The sequence below is a fragment of the Euprymna scolopes genome, chromosome 17, assembly GCF_053919585.1.
Source record: "Euprymna scolopes isolate OS-2025 chromosome 17, ASM5391958v1, whole genome shotgun sequence".
NCBI classification, from domain to species: domain Eukaryota; kingdom Metazoa; phylum Mollusca; class Cephalopoda; order Sepiida; family Sepiolidae; genus Euprymna; species Euprymna scolopes.
Genome location: NC_136498.1, coordinates 114660825 through 114677321, shown reverse-complemented (window position 1 = coordinate 114677321; position 16497 = coordinate 114660825). Strand labels below are relative to the sequence as shown.

General features: G+C 30.7%; 1 protein-coding gene across 1 annotated transcript in view; it reads left to right on the top strand.

The window, feature by feature from the left end:
- LOC145296900 (uncharacterized) overlaps positions 1–8753 on the top strand; it is a 36108-nt gene extending 27355 nt beyond the window's left edge. Inside the window, exons 7-9 of the mRNA XM_080143063.1 lie at positions 1953–2083; positions 3074–3194; positions 7660–8753. Of these exons, the coding sequence (XP_079999189.1) occupies positions 1953–2083; positions 3074–3176 (234 nt within the window). The 3' untranslated portion in view covers positions 3177–3194; positions 7660–8753. The remainder of the gene's footprint in view (positions 1–1952; positions 2084–3073; positions 3195–7659) is intronic.
- The last annotated feature ends 7744 nt before the right edge of the window (positions 8754–16497 follow it).

Here is a 16497-nt window from a genome sequence, read left to right as displayed (position 1 = left end):
ATGATTAACAACACGGACTAACAATCTGGGTGTGTTAAGTTAAAATCCTGTTCTACATACAACATAATCATTAACATGTGTGTAGCAACAGCAGCATCTCACATATGCAAATGACCAAGCCATGGCATGAGGTGATGTCACAACGGAGAAAGGGGAAAGACAAGAAAAGCAGAGAGAGGAAAATAAGCATGTGGTGGGTATAGCAACTTTGAACCACAAGATAGACTTTTAAAAAAGCAAGATGAAATCTAAACTTTAAATAAAATGGTTGCATGACTGTGCTGTGGGACGAGCTGGAGGATTGCAGACTAGGAAACAAGTATTTGTATCTCGAAAGAAAAACCAGAATGTGTCCTTATTGTCACTGGCTTGGAAAATTATGTGTCCGTGGTTTTGGTGATAAAACGACCGTGAATAAATGCCTTATGTTTTGACTGAAAACGAAAAGTGTGTCAAATTTTTTTTCCTTTGTTCCTTTGCAACTGTCTCTGCATACAATGTGTTGGGTCCAAGTGAAAATGTAGCGGCCATTTTATACACAGAAGCAATTTTACTTAGGATGTTGGCAACCTTCACATGGTCTCTTCCGTAAGTACCCAACATTTGTCCAGGAAGAATTCTCATTACAAAGAGAAGCCACAGTAACTGGTTTTGTTTTCGTTATTTTTTTTACCACCAATTTGTCACAAAGTGCCATACTTTCCCCAAGTTGGGAGTTTCTTGTCTGCTTCTTGATGTAATGAGGGTTAGAAGATTTACCTCTCCTGGTGTGTCGGTTGTTTGACTGACCTCTATTAGAGTGGACTGACACTAGGCATCATTTGAGGAATTAAACAACTTGCATTTTTCAAATTGATTGTCGCATTGTGCTTACAGTATGATACCTATTTATCTGTGAGGCTAACCATTGTGTAACCTTTAGAGTTTTTCGCCCAGAAAAACTTTAGATACAATGTTGATACATCTTTTAAATTCTGCCATGAAAATAATCTGTCGATGATGTCATTGGCAATATCAATATTATAAAAGCAATCGTCTTTCAGAGGGAAACTATTAGAATCATTGGATTCACATAAATTTCACATTTTCTACTTTTGTTGTCAGTCTTGTTTTCCCCCAAATCTAAAATGACTTTTAATGAATGCCGGGCAGCACCGAATATTGGTATAAAATTAATGAAATCTTTAATCATCCTGGATTGTAAATTGTAAGTGTATGTCTATGGCACAAATATCCAACGTTCATTGAAGGGAAGCTATACTTAAAAAAGGAGATAGCAAACTAAGAGGATGGCCAGCTATGTCAAACTTTATTCAAAACGGCATCAAAGTCTTTATAAAAGATTAAAAAAATCTATTTAACATACATTTAATTCCTTCAGAAAAAAAATCTCTTCATTTTTGCACTTACATTGGGACTACTAGTTGTTTGTTAATCAGAAAATGGATTTGAAGTTAGAATTTTAAGTTCTATTTATGTAAAATTAAGTATTATAATTTTAAACATTTATTCATTAGTCAGCGATTGTCTCCCTTTTCCCTTTACAAGTTACATTGATTGGCCAACGAGTAAATCAATCATTGCAGTGGAAAAAACACGTTTTTATGACAGCACGTTGAAGGTAGACATCTTTGAATTTTTTAAATTTTTGTTTGGATTTTTAGAACACGCCATGGGGAGATAACTCAATTTAAAGCGCCGACACTCCCTCCCCATCTTTAATACTAGCTTTTCTTCCTAAAAATCAAACCTTTTGCTCGATATCATAACAAATTGTTTTTTCGCTGTAAAAAACAAAAAACAAAAAAAACTACTTGATGAAATTAAGTGAAATTTTTTTTTGGAGAACTTCATTCCATGACAGATACGGGAAATATAAACTTTTTTTTTTTATTTTCATTTTTTAATGTCTTGATTAAACTGTACAAGTACCAAACTTTTTTTTTTTTCAGCAATCTTTGAATAGCATTGGCACAAATTGTGTGTTTATGGAAGCCAAGAAAAGCATAGAAGATAATTTCCATGTTTTAAAAACAAATTCCAAACCTGATTGTCCCGATCTTCAACCGGAAGTGAAACAATGGTGAGTTGAAATTTAAAAAGTTTTTCTTGTACAAAAAACCCCCAAAAAAAACAAAACATTTGTTTGGTTTTTAAATTAGGATGAAAGCCATTTCTCATCATTCTGTTGAACTCAAACTCCCCTAATGAACTTGTGCGTCAATTTGTGTTGTCATGAGACTAATCAAAGTCATCTAATTAAATTATTCAAGAAACATTAACATGATTTCTTTCTTTTTCACCCATTTTGTTTCGATAATATACTAATTTGGTGCTTCTTTGTTATAATAGCGAAATTAAAAAAAATTGAAATACTGAATTTTAAGTAAAAACCAATGGTATCTACTTACTTGTCACGTCGCAGTAATGAACATATCCAAAAATGATGAAAAACGATAAGGTAGAAACTTCAGTATCAATGAAAACCGTTTTCAAAAACAATTAACGAAAATTGAGTTTTGCTAAAACAAAAGAAATCTGAGAGTTTGGCTTATAACAAGGGAGGTAATAATTGTATGTATCGTGTGTTGGCGAGATGTAAGTGATATGTTGCTGCAGTAATTTATAGCCTCAAATTTTTAAAAAAAATTTATTTGTGTTATACAGGGTGTCCAAAAAGTCACTGAAGGGTTTTGAACATAGATTCTTTATTTTTGATAATATCTTTCTGTAATTTTAATTTCTGACTAAGATATTGGGAAATTAAAAAAAAAAAAAAATGCAAAATTCAAACAATCCAGAGATTCTGCAATCTGTAATGAATAATATTTTGGAAAGAGCACAAATATGCGAAGCTGAAAATGGGCAACATTTAAAAGGTATTATATTTCATAAATAAAGAGTGTTTTTTTTTGTTTTTTTGTCAGATTGTGTTAAAATTACAGAAGAAAGATATCACCAAAAATAAAGAATCTATTTAAATTTAAAATTCTTCAGTAACTTTTTGAACACCCTGTATATATATTTTTATTTATTTAAAAAAAAAATTATTTGTGTTTATATTCGTTTATAGGCTCAACATTCTTTTGTCCAATGTGATAAAGTCCACGTTGTCACTTCCTTCTGAAATTACCAACTGCGTCTTAGAACCAGCCATGCTCTTGTCTGGGAGTTGAATCTTGACTTTTCTCACGGTAAATCTTTTTTCCCACAATTCTTCCATTTTATTTTATAAAAATTCTCTTCATATTAATTCTAATTACGAATCCAAAATAAATTATCATTTTTAGAAAGTCTCCTTTTATATAATTGTAAGATTGTTTATATATATATATATTTTTTTTTTTTTTTTTTGGAATTCCTATTTTAGTCACGTAAATTCCTCTGATTTGAGAACACGCGATGCTAAAATTGTGTTTGCGTTTCTCTCACAACGAAACGTTGGCCTATTCTCTTTTACCACTCGCTCGCTTCTTTCGCGAACCAGCCATCTCTTTTCTTTTCATCCTCTTCCTAACTGGCAACAGACTCACGTGCACAAAATAATGTCACTGCCCCACAAAAACAGTCTTTTTATCCTGCCATCTCGAACCCCGATAGCACATAAATTAGTATTTATCTTTTTATTTTCATATTGCAATTTTTAGAACATCCCCTATTATATATAGTTCTGGATATGGCCTTAAACTATATCCAGTGGTGAGGCCCCAGCTTGTGGCTTTTGAGGAGTGTGGAGTCACCCTTTAATTGCCATTGCTCCCAGGTCCACTCATACTCGGAGTGATAGTACCTGTTATGGTCCCAACTATGGGTTAAATAGAAACCAACTTGAAAACAACAAATATATTCTATTAAAAAAATTTTTCTTCAAAATCTTTGGATTCAGCATTAAATAACCTGAAAAGGGTTGATATGCCGTAAAACAAAAACAACCAACCAACCTATTATATAATTGCCTATAGGTTTTTTTCTGGGAATTCCTATTTTAGTTACATAAATGCTTTGGATTTGAAAACACACAACGCTAAAGTTGTATTCACGTTTCTCTCACAACATAACGGCTTATTCTCTTCTGCCATTTACTCGCTTCTTCCCCAATCAGTCAGCATATTTTTTTCCCAGCTGGCAACAGACTCACGTGTACAAAATAATATCATTGCTCCACAAAAAAAAAAAAGTCTATTTATCCTGCCATCTTGAATGGCACATAAATTTGTATTTCTCTTTTTGTTTTCATGTTTTTTGTATCAGACAAATTCCAGGTTCGAGTGGCAGTGCTTCACTATAGAGGGCACGGTGAAGATTACAGTTGAAATTGGGAGTTGGCAAGAAAGAGTTTGGATGAATATTTATTATTATTATTTTCAACTCTCAGTTTCTTTCACTTTGTTTTGATGACTGGCCCCAAATTTGATCCCCAAATATCAGTCAATAAAGAAAATTAAATTGTTATAAGTAAATTATCGTAACTCCTCTTCAACAAATCTTCTCTATCCTTCAACTGCTTGTTTCCTCAATTCAGGTTAGAAAATATAAAGAGAAAAATGACATATTAACACGTCTGAAGTTAAAACTTTATAAATCAACTAGCCTGGGTGTCCGGCATTACCCGGGTGTTTGTAAGTGTGTGTTGAGCAAAAAAAAAAAAAAAATAGTTGTAGTAGGCAGGTAAGCAGGCTCGAACCAGTTACGAGAAGCCAGAAAAAGAAAGTGGAGGTGTGTTTAGCGGTGTTGGTTGAGCAAAAACAAGAAAAAAGGAAACTTGCAAACACAAAAAAAAAAGTGGTAGTAGGCAGGCAAGCAAGCTCGAACACAGATCGCGAAGGAGGAAAAGGAAGTGAAAAAAAAAAAACTTAGCATGTTAGCTGTTGTGCCCATCGCCAAACTGGAAGTGACGTAGGTTTAAATTAAAGCTAGACAATCAAAAAGAGGGTATGACTTTTGAAAATATCAGCAAAAAAAAAAACCGACCCCTCTCTGCAGAAAAGTGCCAAGTTGAGAGTGAAGGAATTAATGTTTTTGGCTAAGTTTTTTATATTTGTAGTCTGAAGAGTTGAGTTTAAAAGTGATACCGATCTTGTGAAAATCTGTCGCCTCTGTCAAAAGTTTTAGGCTGACATACATACATACATACATGCATACATACATTTAAACAGACAGGTGAGATTTATATAATAGATGATAATATTTCTATAATAATTAGATAGTTCTTATTTTTGCATAATTGAAAAATAGTGGCAGAGCATGAGAACAAACTCAATATCTTTGAAAATATTCTTGGAGTAAGTTTATGAGATAGACAAAGAAATGCAGACCAGAAACTCAGTATTGGTGCGATTTAGGAGGCCTTACACGTGTCTCGGGTGGTTTGACCAAGTAAGGTAGGCCTGGTTTGAAGGCATACAAAGTGACTTCTTGCAAAATGACTGGTATCAACCCTATAGATTGAAAAGGCATGAGATGTTGCCTGGTGTTTGTGAGATAGACAAAGAAATGCATGTTAGAAATAATCCCTTTTGCTGTGCTCCATCAGAAACTAAGTATTAACGAGATTTTGTCACTCGTCTCCTTTCTCTCTGTTTCACATTATTCATACCAAGGGAGAGGGCAAGTGCATCTCCGTGCAGAAAAAGTGTAATAAAACTAGCAAGGTCTTGCACATTTTTATAACTTAGCAACTAATTTCACTTTCTTCATTCAAGTATATCACCGTCTCTACTAAAAGACGATATCACATCTTTGCTTGATTTCACAATTCTTGACGCCATAATCTCCTCTTCTTGCCGAAATATCTTGTAATCCCGTAAGGAAATTAGTGCATCTCTTCTTCAACAACACCGCAATGTTCTCTTTCAACTGTGAAAAGTGCAACTGTCTGTCTTCCTCAATTTGTTTTTCTTAAAGTAGTTGTTCTCTTCAGTTGCAAATGAATGACACTTATAAAAAAATTTTAACTGCAAACAATTTTTTTTTATACCAAAAATTAAGTGCTTAACGTGCAAAACAGTGTACACGCTTCAAAGTTGGTTTTTCTTAATTTTCTTTGACATTGTAAGTAACGTTTAATTCAGGGTTCGTTCAGATTTGAGAAGTCCTTGAATTTTGACTTGAAAAGGCCTTATTTCTATTATTACCTTGAAAAATTGTATTCTTTATGCCCAGTAAAAATTTGTGTTGCAATAGTAAAAATAAAATCACGATAAATATTATTAAATTATTTTTTAAATACCATCAAAATATTTTTTAAATATTGAAAATAAAATCGAAATGAATTATTGTATTTTTTGTGGATACAAGAGTTACATCCTTTTCCCACATAGCTACCAGATATTATCCATATAATAACATTGTGTAGTTTAATGATAAAGGGATGTAACTCTTGTATCCACAGTACTGGAAATTCAAAATATAAAAGTAACACAGACACAGTGTAGACCAATAAATATCATTTAATTGTGCTTGGTTAGTCAAATATAAGGAAATGTAAATATGATTGCCGACAGGCATATTGTTTTGTATGGAAATGAAAATAACTTTTCTTGTTTTCAATTAAGTTGCTTACTTTATTATATCATTGTTTAGATATCAAATTTTCTTGGATTTTGTCTGGAGAAGGTCTTTAAAAACTTTGAAAAGCCTTGAAAATGGACATTGAAAATCTATACGAACCTTGAAAAAAAAAAAAAAAAAAGCAATATTTAGAGGGACTAATAATGTGTATACTGAATGACAAGCTTCTGGGATTGACCTTTACATCTGATCTAAAATGGAAGACATCGAATCCGTTGCCAAGGTCGCTGGAAAAATAGTGGGATCCTTCTGTCGATCCAAATGTTAGTGGGTCAGAGAATGTAAATATGATTGTTGACAAGGATATTATTTTGTATATAAATCAAAATGACGTTTCCTGTTCATTTAAGTTTTTAGGTTTATTATATCAATGTTTATATATCAAATTTTGTTTTAAAAACTTGAATTTTGTCTGGAGAAGCCATTAAAAAACTTGTAAAAGTCCTTGAGAATTGATCTGTACGAACCCTGTTAATCCTTCTTTATATTTCAAAACCACAGAAATGTTGCATTTTTGTAGTAATGGCGCTGAAAAACAAAGAAATAAGTGACCATGGTTAGCATGTGCCCACTGTAGGAAAACTGACATGCGAACCATGTACCAGTATGTATGAATTAAGGGCAATTATGCAAATTTAGGCATTGTTGGAAGAATAAAAGGAAACAGAATTTTTGCTTGAGAGATTTTTGTTTTTAGACACTGTGTCATTTGCGTGTTTTATTGTTGGTGAAAAAAACAAGAAAAAATGACTGTTGTTGCGAAGAGCAAGCATGGGTTTTGGTTAGCAAAGAGAACAAAATAATCTAGCTCGGGTGTGTGTTCTTTCAACTTAAAATCACGTAAATTATGAAAATATCTTTCAATTTTCTAGTTAAGGACAATAATTTGTAGGCAACCAGAAACAAAGAATAACATTATTTGATCACAGAAACTTTTGACATTGTGATGAGGAATAAAAAAAATATAAATTTTGTGAGTGATGGCATTTCACTTTTTGCTATTATAGATTTTGCTTTATATTTTTATATATATATATTTTTTTTTTATTGATCATAAAAACATTGAAGTTTCCTTTTTTTCTTTTTCAGGTGGCAGCTTTTCCTTTTTATGTTTGGACTCAGTTTAAAATTGTTTTCTCTCCACATTCCAATTTCAGCCATTTTTTAAATAATTTATTTAAAGTTCTGAGAAAAAATTTCTTAAAATAAAAATGGAAATCTTTTTCTTTTACTAAATCCGATAAAATTTTTTTCAAAGGAAGAAAAATACAGTTGAATTGGAATCCTGTTTTTTTAAAAATCTTTTTTCTTCAGCTGACTCCATTTGTTGCATATGTTGTTCTCATCTCAAGTCCAGTACAAATTCTCATCAGGCAATGAATAGAACTTCATCCTTTTTTTTTATTTTTTTTTAACCATTCTTCATATTGCAAATAAGTTTCATTAAAACCTTCCAAGATTTATTTTTTTTCTTTGAACAAAAACAAATCTTTTTATAAATAAACATTTATTGATTGCATAATATTTTTCTTGTCTGTATTGACAAGAGTGCAGAGAGTGACATTTCTCTCTTTTCAATAGTTACCTCCCTTGAAAGACTGATGAACCAACAAATGAACCAACCAACAAACCAACTTAAATATCTATTTTAAATTCAAATCAAGTTTTGGACAACAATGACTTTTGCATAAAAGTGAGAAATGTCTTGTATCTGAGTTTTTCACATATAAGAAAAACAATTTTTTTTCTTTAAACACAAAAACTCTTTCCATAAGTGAACAGTTATTATCCATAAATATTTCCCCTGTACTTTATGCACTGTTTGGGAAATAACTTTTAATATGGGTTTATATCTTAATATATTTTGATATTAAACAAGGATTTCTAGCAGAAATTGAACCTGAATTGACTGGGTTGAACTTCTACCTCTTAGTAATATACCTAAAAAAGAAACATTATCTAGTTTACACCCCCTTGCAACTTAATGATAAAAACCAATCTTAGCAAAAGGTTCTAAAACCTTATAAAGCTACATTTACCCTCTAATAATATGCTGTATGAAATATCTTATAAAAACACCAGCAAGTTAAGTTATAGTTGTAGTGATAATTTAGAAAATGTAATTAAAAAACATAAAATCTTAATGATAACAATAAACTCAAACAAATAGATAAAAAAAAAAACCCCACTAAAACATGTATAATTAAATCAGAATGCCTCCTTAGACACAAGCCACAATAACAACTCAAGAAAATTAATCCTCGCGTGAAAGAGCAGGACACAATGTTTTAAATAATAATAGAATAACAATAAGACTTTCGCTGGCGAGGACTACTATTGATCGTAACCAGTTATACAGTCCTTTTGAAATTTTCATCTCTATTTTTCTTATTATGTACGGAATATTTGTTAATGAAACCTATATGAAATATGTTCCTTATTAAATTTTAAAGATTTTCTATTCTGAAAGAAGTTTTAAAAAAATTAATCTAAAAAAGTTATTTTAAAGTTTTTAAAAAAATTCAGATTTTCTCATTATTCAGACCTGTATTACAAAGAGGGAGTTGCAAAAAATGAGTTGTGGTGTGAGGAGAAAAAGAGTGGGTTGCAAAAATGAGTTGTGGTGTGAGGAGAAATACAAACTGAAATAGAGAGAAGGATAGTTTTAAAATATAATCTTAAAAAGATAAGATGCAAGTTAGAAAAGCATTTCATCCAAGGCATGAAAATTGTTAAACAAAATGTTTTTACTATAGGCTTTAAAAATAAAGGTACAAGATTCAATTTGAAATTTATTTATCTTCAAAGTGCACTTTTATAAATTTTACAAAGTAAGGTATAAAAATTTAATTTAAATTGAATCAAAAAATTACCTTGGATTTATTTTATGTAATGAACATTTTGTTGCAATTTTAAAAACATTGTCTTTCATCTAGCAATTAATGATATAGATATAAAATTTTCAATGATTTTTTTTAAAAAGTGCAACAGAATGTACTTACATAAAATAAATCCAAGGTAATTTTTTGATTCAAATTAAATTTTTATACCTTACTTTGTAAAATTTATAAAAGTGCACTTTGAAGATAAATAAATTTCAAATTGAATCTTGTACCTTTTATTTTTAAAGCCTATAGTAAAACATTTTGTTTAACAATTTTCATGCCTTGGATGAAATGCTTTTCTAACTTGTCCAAATATGAATAAGAATCATATTGGAAGTGATAGTAATACCTTCAAAGAAAGATATACCGGTCATAAATGCTCATTTAATAATCCAAAGTACACAATTAAAACATCACTTTCTATATACTATAGGAAATTAACTAATCAAAACTTAACAATAATTGTTAAATGGGATGTTTTAAAGAAAACTAGCACTTATCAATCATTAAATTCAACCTGTTCTCTATGCCTTAATGAAAAATTATATATTACTAGATTTAAGGACAGAGATAAGCTCCTAAAAAAACATGAAACATCAATAAATTGTAGGCATTATAAATCAGAAACAATTTACATACTCCCTCATAAATTCAATGTTAACATCTAATACTTTAGTTTTGGTTATGCTACTTCTATACATTTTTTAAAAAACTTATATTGTTTTATTTTTGTGATTTTTACTTTCACTTTTTGTTATAATAACTAGTGGGACCTGTGAAAATTCCACAGCGGACTCTTTCATATGTAATATATTGATGTTGGCGTTATGTGGATGTTCAGTGTAAATGGAGACATCCTGATATTATTGTAGATCTTTTGTTAAAACTTTAAAAGTATTTACCTAAGCTAGCAGAAATGTAGAGATAAAAAGTGCTCAATATGTTAGTAAAGCTGAATATTCAGCTCTACTAACGTATTGAGCACTTTTTACCATTTATATCTCTACGTATATATTTGCTTCTCATCTGTTGAGCACTCTCCGGAAAAATATGGATTTCTACCGCAAACATGGAAAAAGTAAACCTCCAATTATCATTTTAAAATATACCTATGACAAATAACCGGATTTACCTATTGAATCTTACCCTAAAAATTGAGGAATTGATTAGAAGGATGTGATGGAAGGCTTACTTCTTTCTCAAGTGAAAGGATACAAATGGCCATCACAGCGATTACCTTGGATTTAAGAATCAAAACTCCACCCCATATGTGGATTTATTAACAGATCTAATGGAGCTTACAAAAAATATATCATTTCACAATAGAAACAACTCCTTTCAAAAACACTTTGATGATATAGTAAAAAAAATTAACAAATCTAAACTAGTGTATGTAAAAGCTGATAAAACAATTTCAAAACAAAAATACCAAAAATTTATTAAAGATAATATCTGAACAAATAAAAAAATCGAACATTGATCTAGTTAACGACATTAATCTAGATTAATGTTCGGTTCATAAATGCATTACCGATAATCTTAATATTAGCAATAGAGTAGGAAAACTGCATGAAAAAGAAGCATACATTTTGCTTAAGGATCCTTAACCTAGATTCAATACCAAACTATAAACAAGACTTATAAACCCTACTAGACCAGAAATAGGTAGAATCAGTAAAAAAAAAAATTAAAAATGCCTACAACTTAAATCAATGGATCAACACTAATAACACTATAAAATGGTTCACTAAAAAAAAGAAAGCCGCTTTCGTCCAGTTCGATATTGAGAGCTATTACCCCTCCATATCACAAAAAATTTTTGACAAAGCTTTAGAATTTACATCCCTCAGCCAAATGAAATTGACATTATTAAAAAGTGTAGAAAAATTGTCCTTATTAGCCAAAACCAACAATGAACCAAACCGAATCCTTTGATCTTTCAATGGGATCTTTGGATTCAGCTAAGGTAACTGATCTAGTTGGTCTCTTTATTCTTCACAATTTAGCAAAAATAATAGATAGCAAAAATATAGAACTTTGTGGGATGATGGATTGCTAATTGTTGAAAACTGACGGTTCCAAATATTAAAGAACTAAAAAGGTTTTAACTAAGGAAATGAAAAGAATCAACCTAAAAATTGAAATCAAATCTAATATTAAAACTAAACTTCCTTGATGTCACTTTTAATCTCACAAATGATACATATGACTCTACCAATCCCTTATATATACACCCATTATCTAATCACCCAAAACATATTATTAGCCACATCCTCAAATCCATTGAAAGAAGAATTAGCACAAACTCATCAAAACTGGAAACCTTCTGTAAACACAAACCCTTAAAGCAGCCCTAAAAGAAAGTGGATACACTAATATCACTATCAACTATATTGAACCAAACCCCTCTAACAAGGACAGTAAAAACACAGATCTAGAAAAATTATTTGGTTTACCCCCCCTTCTTTTAATATAATGATTCCTATTTACAATGCCTCCTTACGGGACAGTTAGACATCAGGGTCGGTTTTTAACGTGGCGAAAAGGAACAAAAATATAAATTGTCTCGCTCGTAAATTTACACTTAACAATACTACCTCTTTAGCAATTTACATGTAAATAATACAAATACCACCTCTTTAGCAATTTACACTTAAAAAATATCACCTCTTTAGCAAACATTCATCTAATATAAACTCCCTTAACCTACTAATTATACACTTTAACATTATTTCCTTACCCACTTTTGCTTATGACTAATAAAATAAATTACCACAATTTACCTACTCATCATTAATTGTTCCTAGCTTCCTCATCTTTTATTTTTATACTGTTCCACATCTAATTATTCATACTGTATTGTAACCTACACACCCCTATTTCAAATCATTTTTATGGTTATGTAATTCCCGTTAAATTTCACAGCATTCTATAGTATCACTTTTATACTTGTTTAGCTTAGTTTTTATAAATATCTTCATTCTTTTTTAATTTTTGCCTGTATATCTCTAAACCGATTTATTTTTACTCCCCATCTTTTTTTTTTAACTTTCAAACCCCCAAATTTTCTCATTTTTCCTAATTATTAAACATATATTCTTGTAACTTTTCTTAATTTTTACTTAAATCACACAATTGTCATAAACCTCAATATAAAAAATAAGATTATATTAAATGTAATTAATTGGACACATGTTAACTGTCTACCATATAATTGCTTTCCTAAACATAAAACTTTCAAAGCTTTTATATAAGTTATATAGGACGTATGTAAAAAATACAATAAACTAGATGTATGTTAACATTTCTGCAGTGAACAACATCCGAAAAACTTTTCACTTTCCTTACCGCCTCAAACACTGTCTGCTCTGTTGACACGTTTTTAACACATTTTTAATACGTAATTCCTTTACCTGTAACTTTTTGATTTAACTTATCTATGCTTTCTTCCTTTCTTTTTCTTTTTATCTCTTTATATAATTATTCCATTATGATTATATTTTTCTCTCTATATATATTTCTTTCATTTTCTTAATATCTACAAGTGTCCCAAAAATATATCGCCTTCCCTTTTTATTTTAACTTTCATCATCTGATGAAACAGACGGGGAATTCCTCGGTCTGTAGAAACAACTGTAATGGACTAAGTTAATATCTTGAGGTTGTAAAATAAAAAAAAAACATATATATATTCATATTCAAGCATGTCTGATTGAACACGACAGAGTTATAGTTATTCTTTTTTTTTTTCCAATCTTTCTGGATATCTTTTTCATTTGCCGAGCAGTCTTTTTAATTTCACTAGGCATGAAAGAATTAAAAGAATATGGCCGAACAACAACTTTTGGGCGCCATTTTATATAACATGCCTGCTGAAAAAACATATCCAGAAAGATCGGAAAAAAGAATAACTGCTGTGTTCAATCAAACGTGCTTGAATAATGACTTGCTGCCAAAATATACAAATATATATTTATTAAAAACTGTACAGGAGGTCAGAAAAACATTGATACCGTCGGTTTTAAGCCTAACATAAGAGATACCAGTTAATGGTAAATAATGTTAGATTATCATCAGCCATATTTTTATATTTTAAATATTACTGACGATAATCTAACATTATTTACTGGTCTTCCTTATGTTAGGCTTGAAACTGTTTTTTATGACTGTACAGTTTGCAATAAATAAATATTAAGCTCTTATATTAAAAATTTTTCTTTATAATCGAGCACTTTGCTGAAATTTTGTCCCCCAAACAGTGAACAAATAAATATATATTGGATCTTTGCTGCAGGTTGCTTGATCTGTGTAAGTTAATAGACATTCTTGTGTGTGTGGCGTGTTTGCTCAGTTGGTAAAGTGCTCGCCTAGCATGCAAGAGGGTTGGGTTTCAAATCCTGAGTCCGGATGCGTCTAACTGATGAGCCCAAATGAGGGCAAAACTCGAGTTTTTCAGTTTGTTGGCTTTTCTTGGCTCTTGTGATTTGCGACGGGGTTTGGCTGTGGAAGTAAAGAAAGGCTGTTCTTGTGAAAATTTTCAAACGACATAATGTTTGAATTTGTCCGAATAGTCTTGAAACAATTGTAACTAACGCTGAAATACACTATTTGTTGCTATCAACCCATTCTTTGAACTCTTGGTTTTTGTTAAAACATATATATATATATATATGTATATGTTAATGATAGCTGCAAGAATCGGCTCTATTTGTCAGTTTAGAGCTTTGATTTGCAATGCAATTGTATACAGTGCTCAATTCCTTCTCAGACAAGAGCTTAATGTAAGGTTAAAAGACAAGTTGGTTTTTATCTCATGGTTTTATGCTCTTGCACACGCTATTCAGACATTCCAGTTTTCAACTTCTGAGTTGGGTTCACAATTTTATCATTCCTTGTCCTCACAACTTTCAGATATTACCTCTATCTCTCTTACATATTTATTTATAGTTATCCGCAGACAAGTCTTTCATCATCTAATTCATCAGTGTGGCTAATCAAATGTGAAACCTCAGCGGTTGGTGTTTGATGATTTACTGATTGAGCAAATGAATCACAATTGATTTAAAAAAAAAAAAACATTATTTTTACACATCCAGATTATTTTTTTTGTAAAGAAAAGAATTTTTTTTCTGAAAATGTTTTTTTTAAAGTATTTTCTTCAATCATAAAATTAAAAATTTTTTTTTTTCCTCTAATAGAAAAAAAAACTCCCAAATCAAAACAAACCGATGTTTTTTTTTAAATGCTCCATCAAAAAAGAGAAAAAGAAACTTTGTTAAACTATGCAAATTACTTGGATGCAAATTTGCAGATAAAATAAATTTAACAACATATTTGTCTTTTTATTTTTTATTTAAATAAAAAAAGCTTTTAAATAACCACTATTTGGTGTTTGTTTATTTTATTTTTACTCTTTTTTACTTCAAACAATATGATTGTCTTAAAGTCCTCTCACAGCATTTATTTTAAGTTTAAATGTAATGTGAACAAACATCTTGTGCAGCAAGATTTAAATTTCTGCGTGCTGATACAGTTAGGTAAACAGAGCAGAAAGAAACTTTCAAAGGCAACCTATTTGAGGAAAGAAGCTATTAGATTAAAAAGCCTTTAGGCATTTGGGAACTTCTCCAATGAAGGGGTGAGATTTTGCTGCTTGTTGGATAGGTTGAGGTATTTACTTTCAGGGGCACAAGTGCAACAGGTCTGTTAAAGTATGTGTAAAACAAGCATGGATACAACATTGCAGCGATAGGACAGGGGCTTAAGGTTGGTAGACAGTGTATGATCTTTATTGCCAACTGATCCTGCTTCTTCAACTGTTCTACATCTATGAATCAAAGGACTCAGATTAATTTTTTTCAACGTTATTATATGATGAAATTCTCATTCTGCACACATCTCCCTATATTGTTCAGATTAACTCTTCCTCTGGAATCATCAGATCTACAGCTATCTTTAAGACTCGTATTACACATCCATCATATTCTAATATCATTTCTCTACATGCAACGCATGTCTCCAACTCTCACTGGCCAAGTTTCAATTCCATACATCATCACATATGGATTCTTCTCGCAGTTGACAGTGGTAATACTTTGCTGGTTAGTAATAGCAGAAGTTTCCTGAATTTGTTGAACATTATGGCTGTATTAAGGGAAATAATTGAAAAGAACTACAATAGTTCCATTATTTGCTCTGAGCTGTATATAATTAATTTGTACGGCAAGTCCATTTAAATGATTGCATCTTTCCGACCACCTCCTTCAACAGTTGTGCAAGGGCTAAAAAAGATGTCTTTTCACATTGATTTCATAATACAGAATCTATTTTGTCTGTTTGCTACGTTACTTCCTGCTATGAGAGTACAGGAAAGAAAAAAAAAAATATGGAAACGAAAAAAATAAATGAAGAAAAGAATGAATAAAGACGAGACTGCGATAAGAAAATTAAAATGAAAGAATGAAAAAAAAAAAAAAAATAAAGGAATAAAAAAAAAAACCCAAGCAAAAATGAATGCAAACTAAAAACGTCAACAAAGGGTAATAACTTGCCTGTGTCATCTGATTGGTATAATCAAGGATTCCTTTTTTTCTACAAGGGTTTTATATATCATTCAAACGGTACTGTGTTTGAATATATGGTTAAGTGGCAGTTTTAGTCATTTAGAACTGCTTGAAATCTTCACTGCTCACTCATTTTTTTAGACCAAATTTCAAACCATTATTGCAGTTTATAGATCACCTTCTCGGCTATATTATGAAATTTTTAAAAAAATTTTTCGTTCAGTAAAACAAAAGTTACAATGAATTTTCTAGTGTTCAAAATCGTCAAAATATATAAGAAAGTAAGCAACACTTTTTATGACTGGTTTCCATAGCAACCACATCGCTTCAGTAACTAGTGTTGCTACCAATTCACTGCTGTCACGAAAAGAAAAGTAACAAGTGAAACAGACAGCATGCAAGAATGAAAGGGAGATAATTGGGAGGATTTTATTGAAGCAGATGAGTCACATACATTATTATTAAAGAAAGAACAAGTG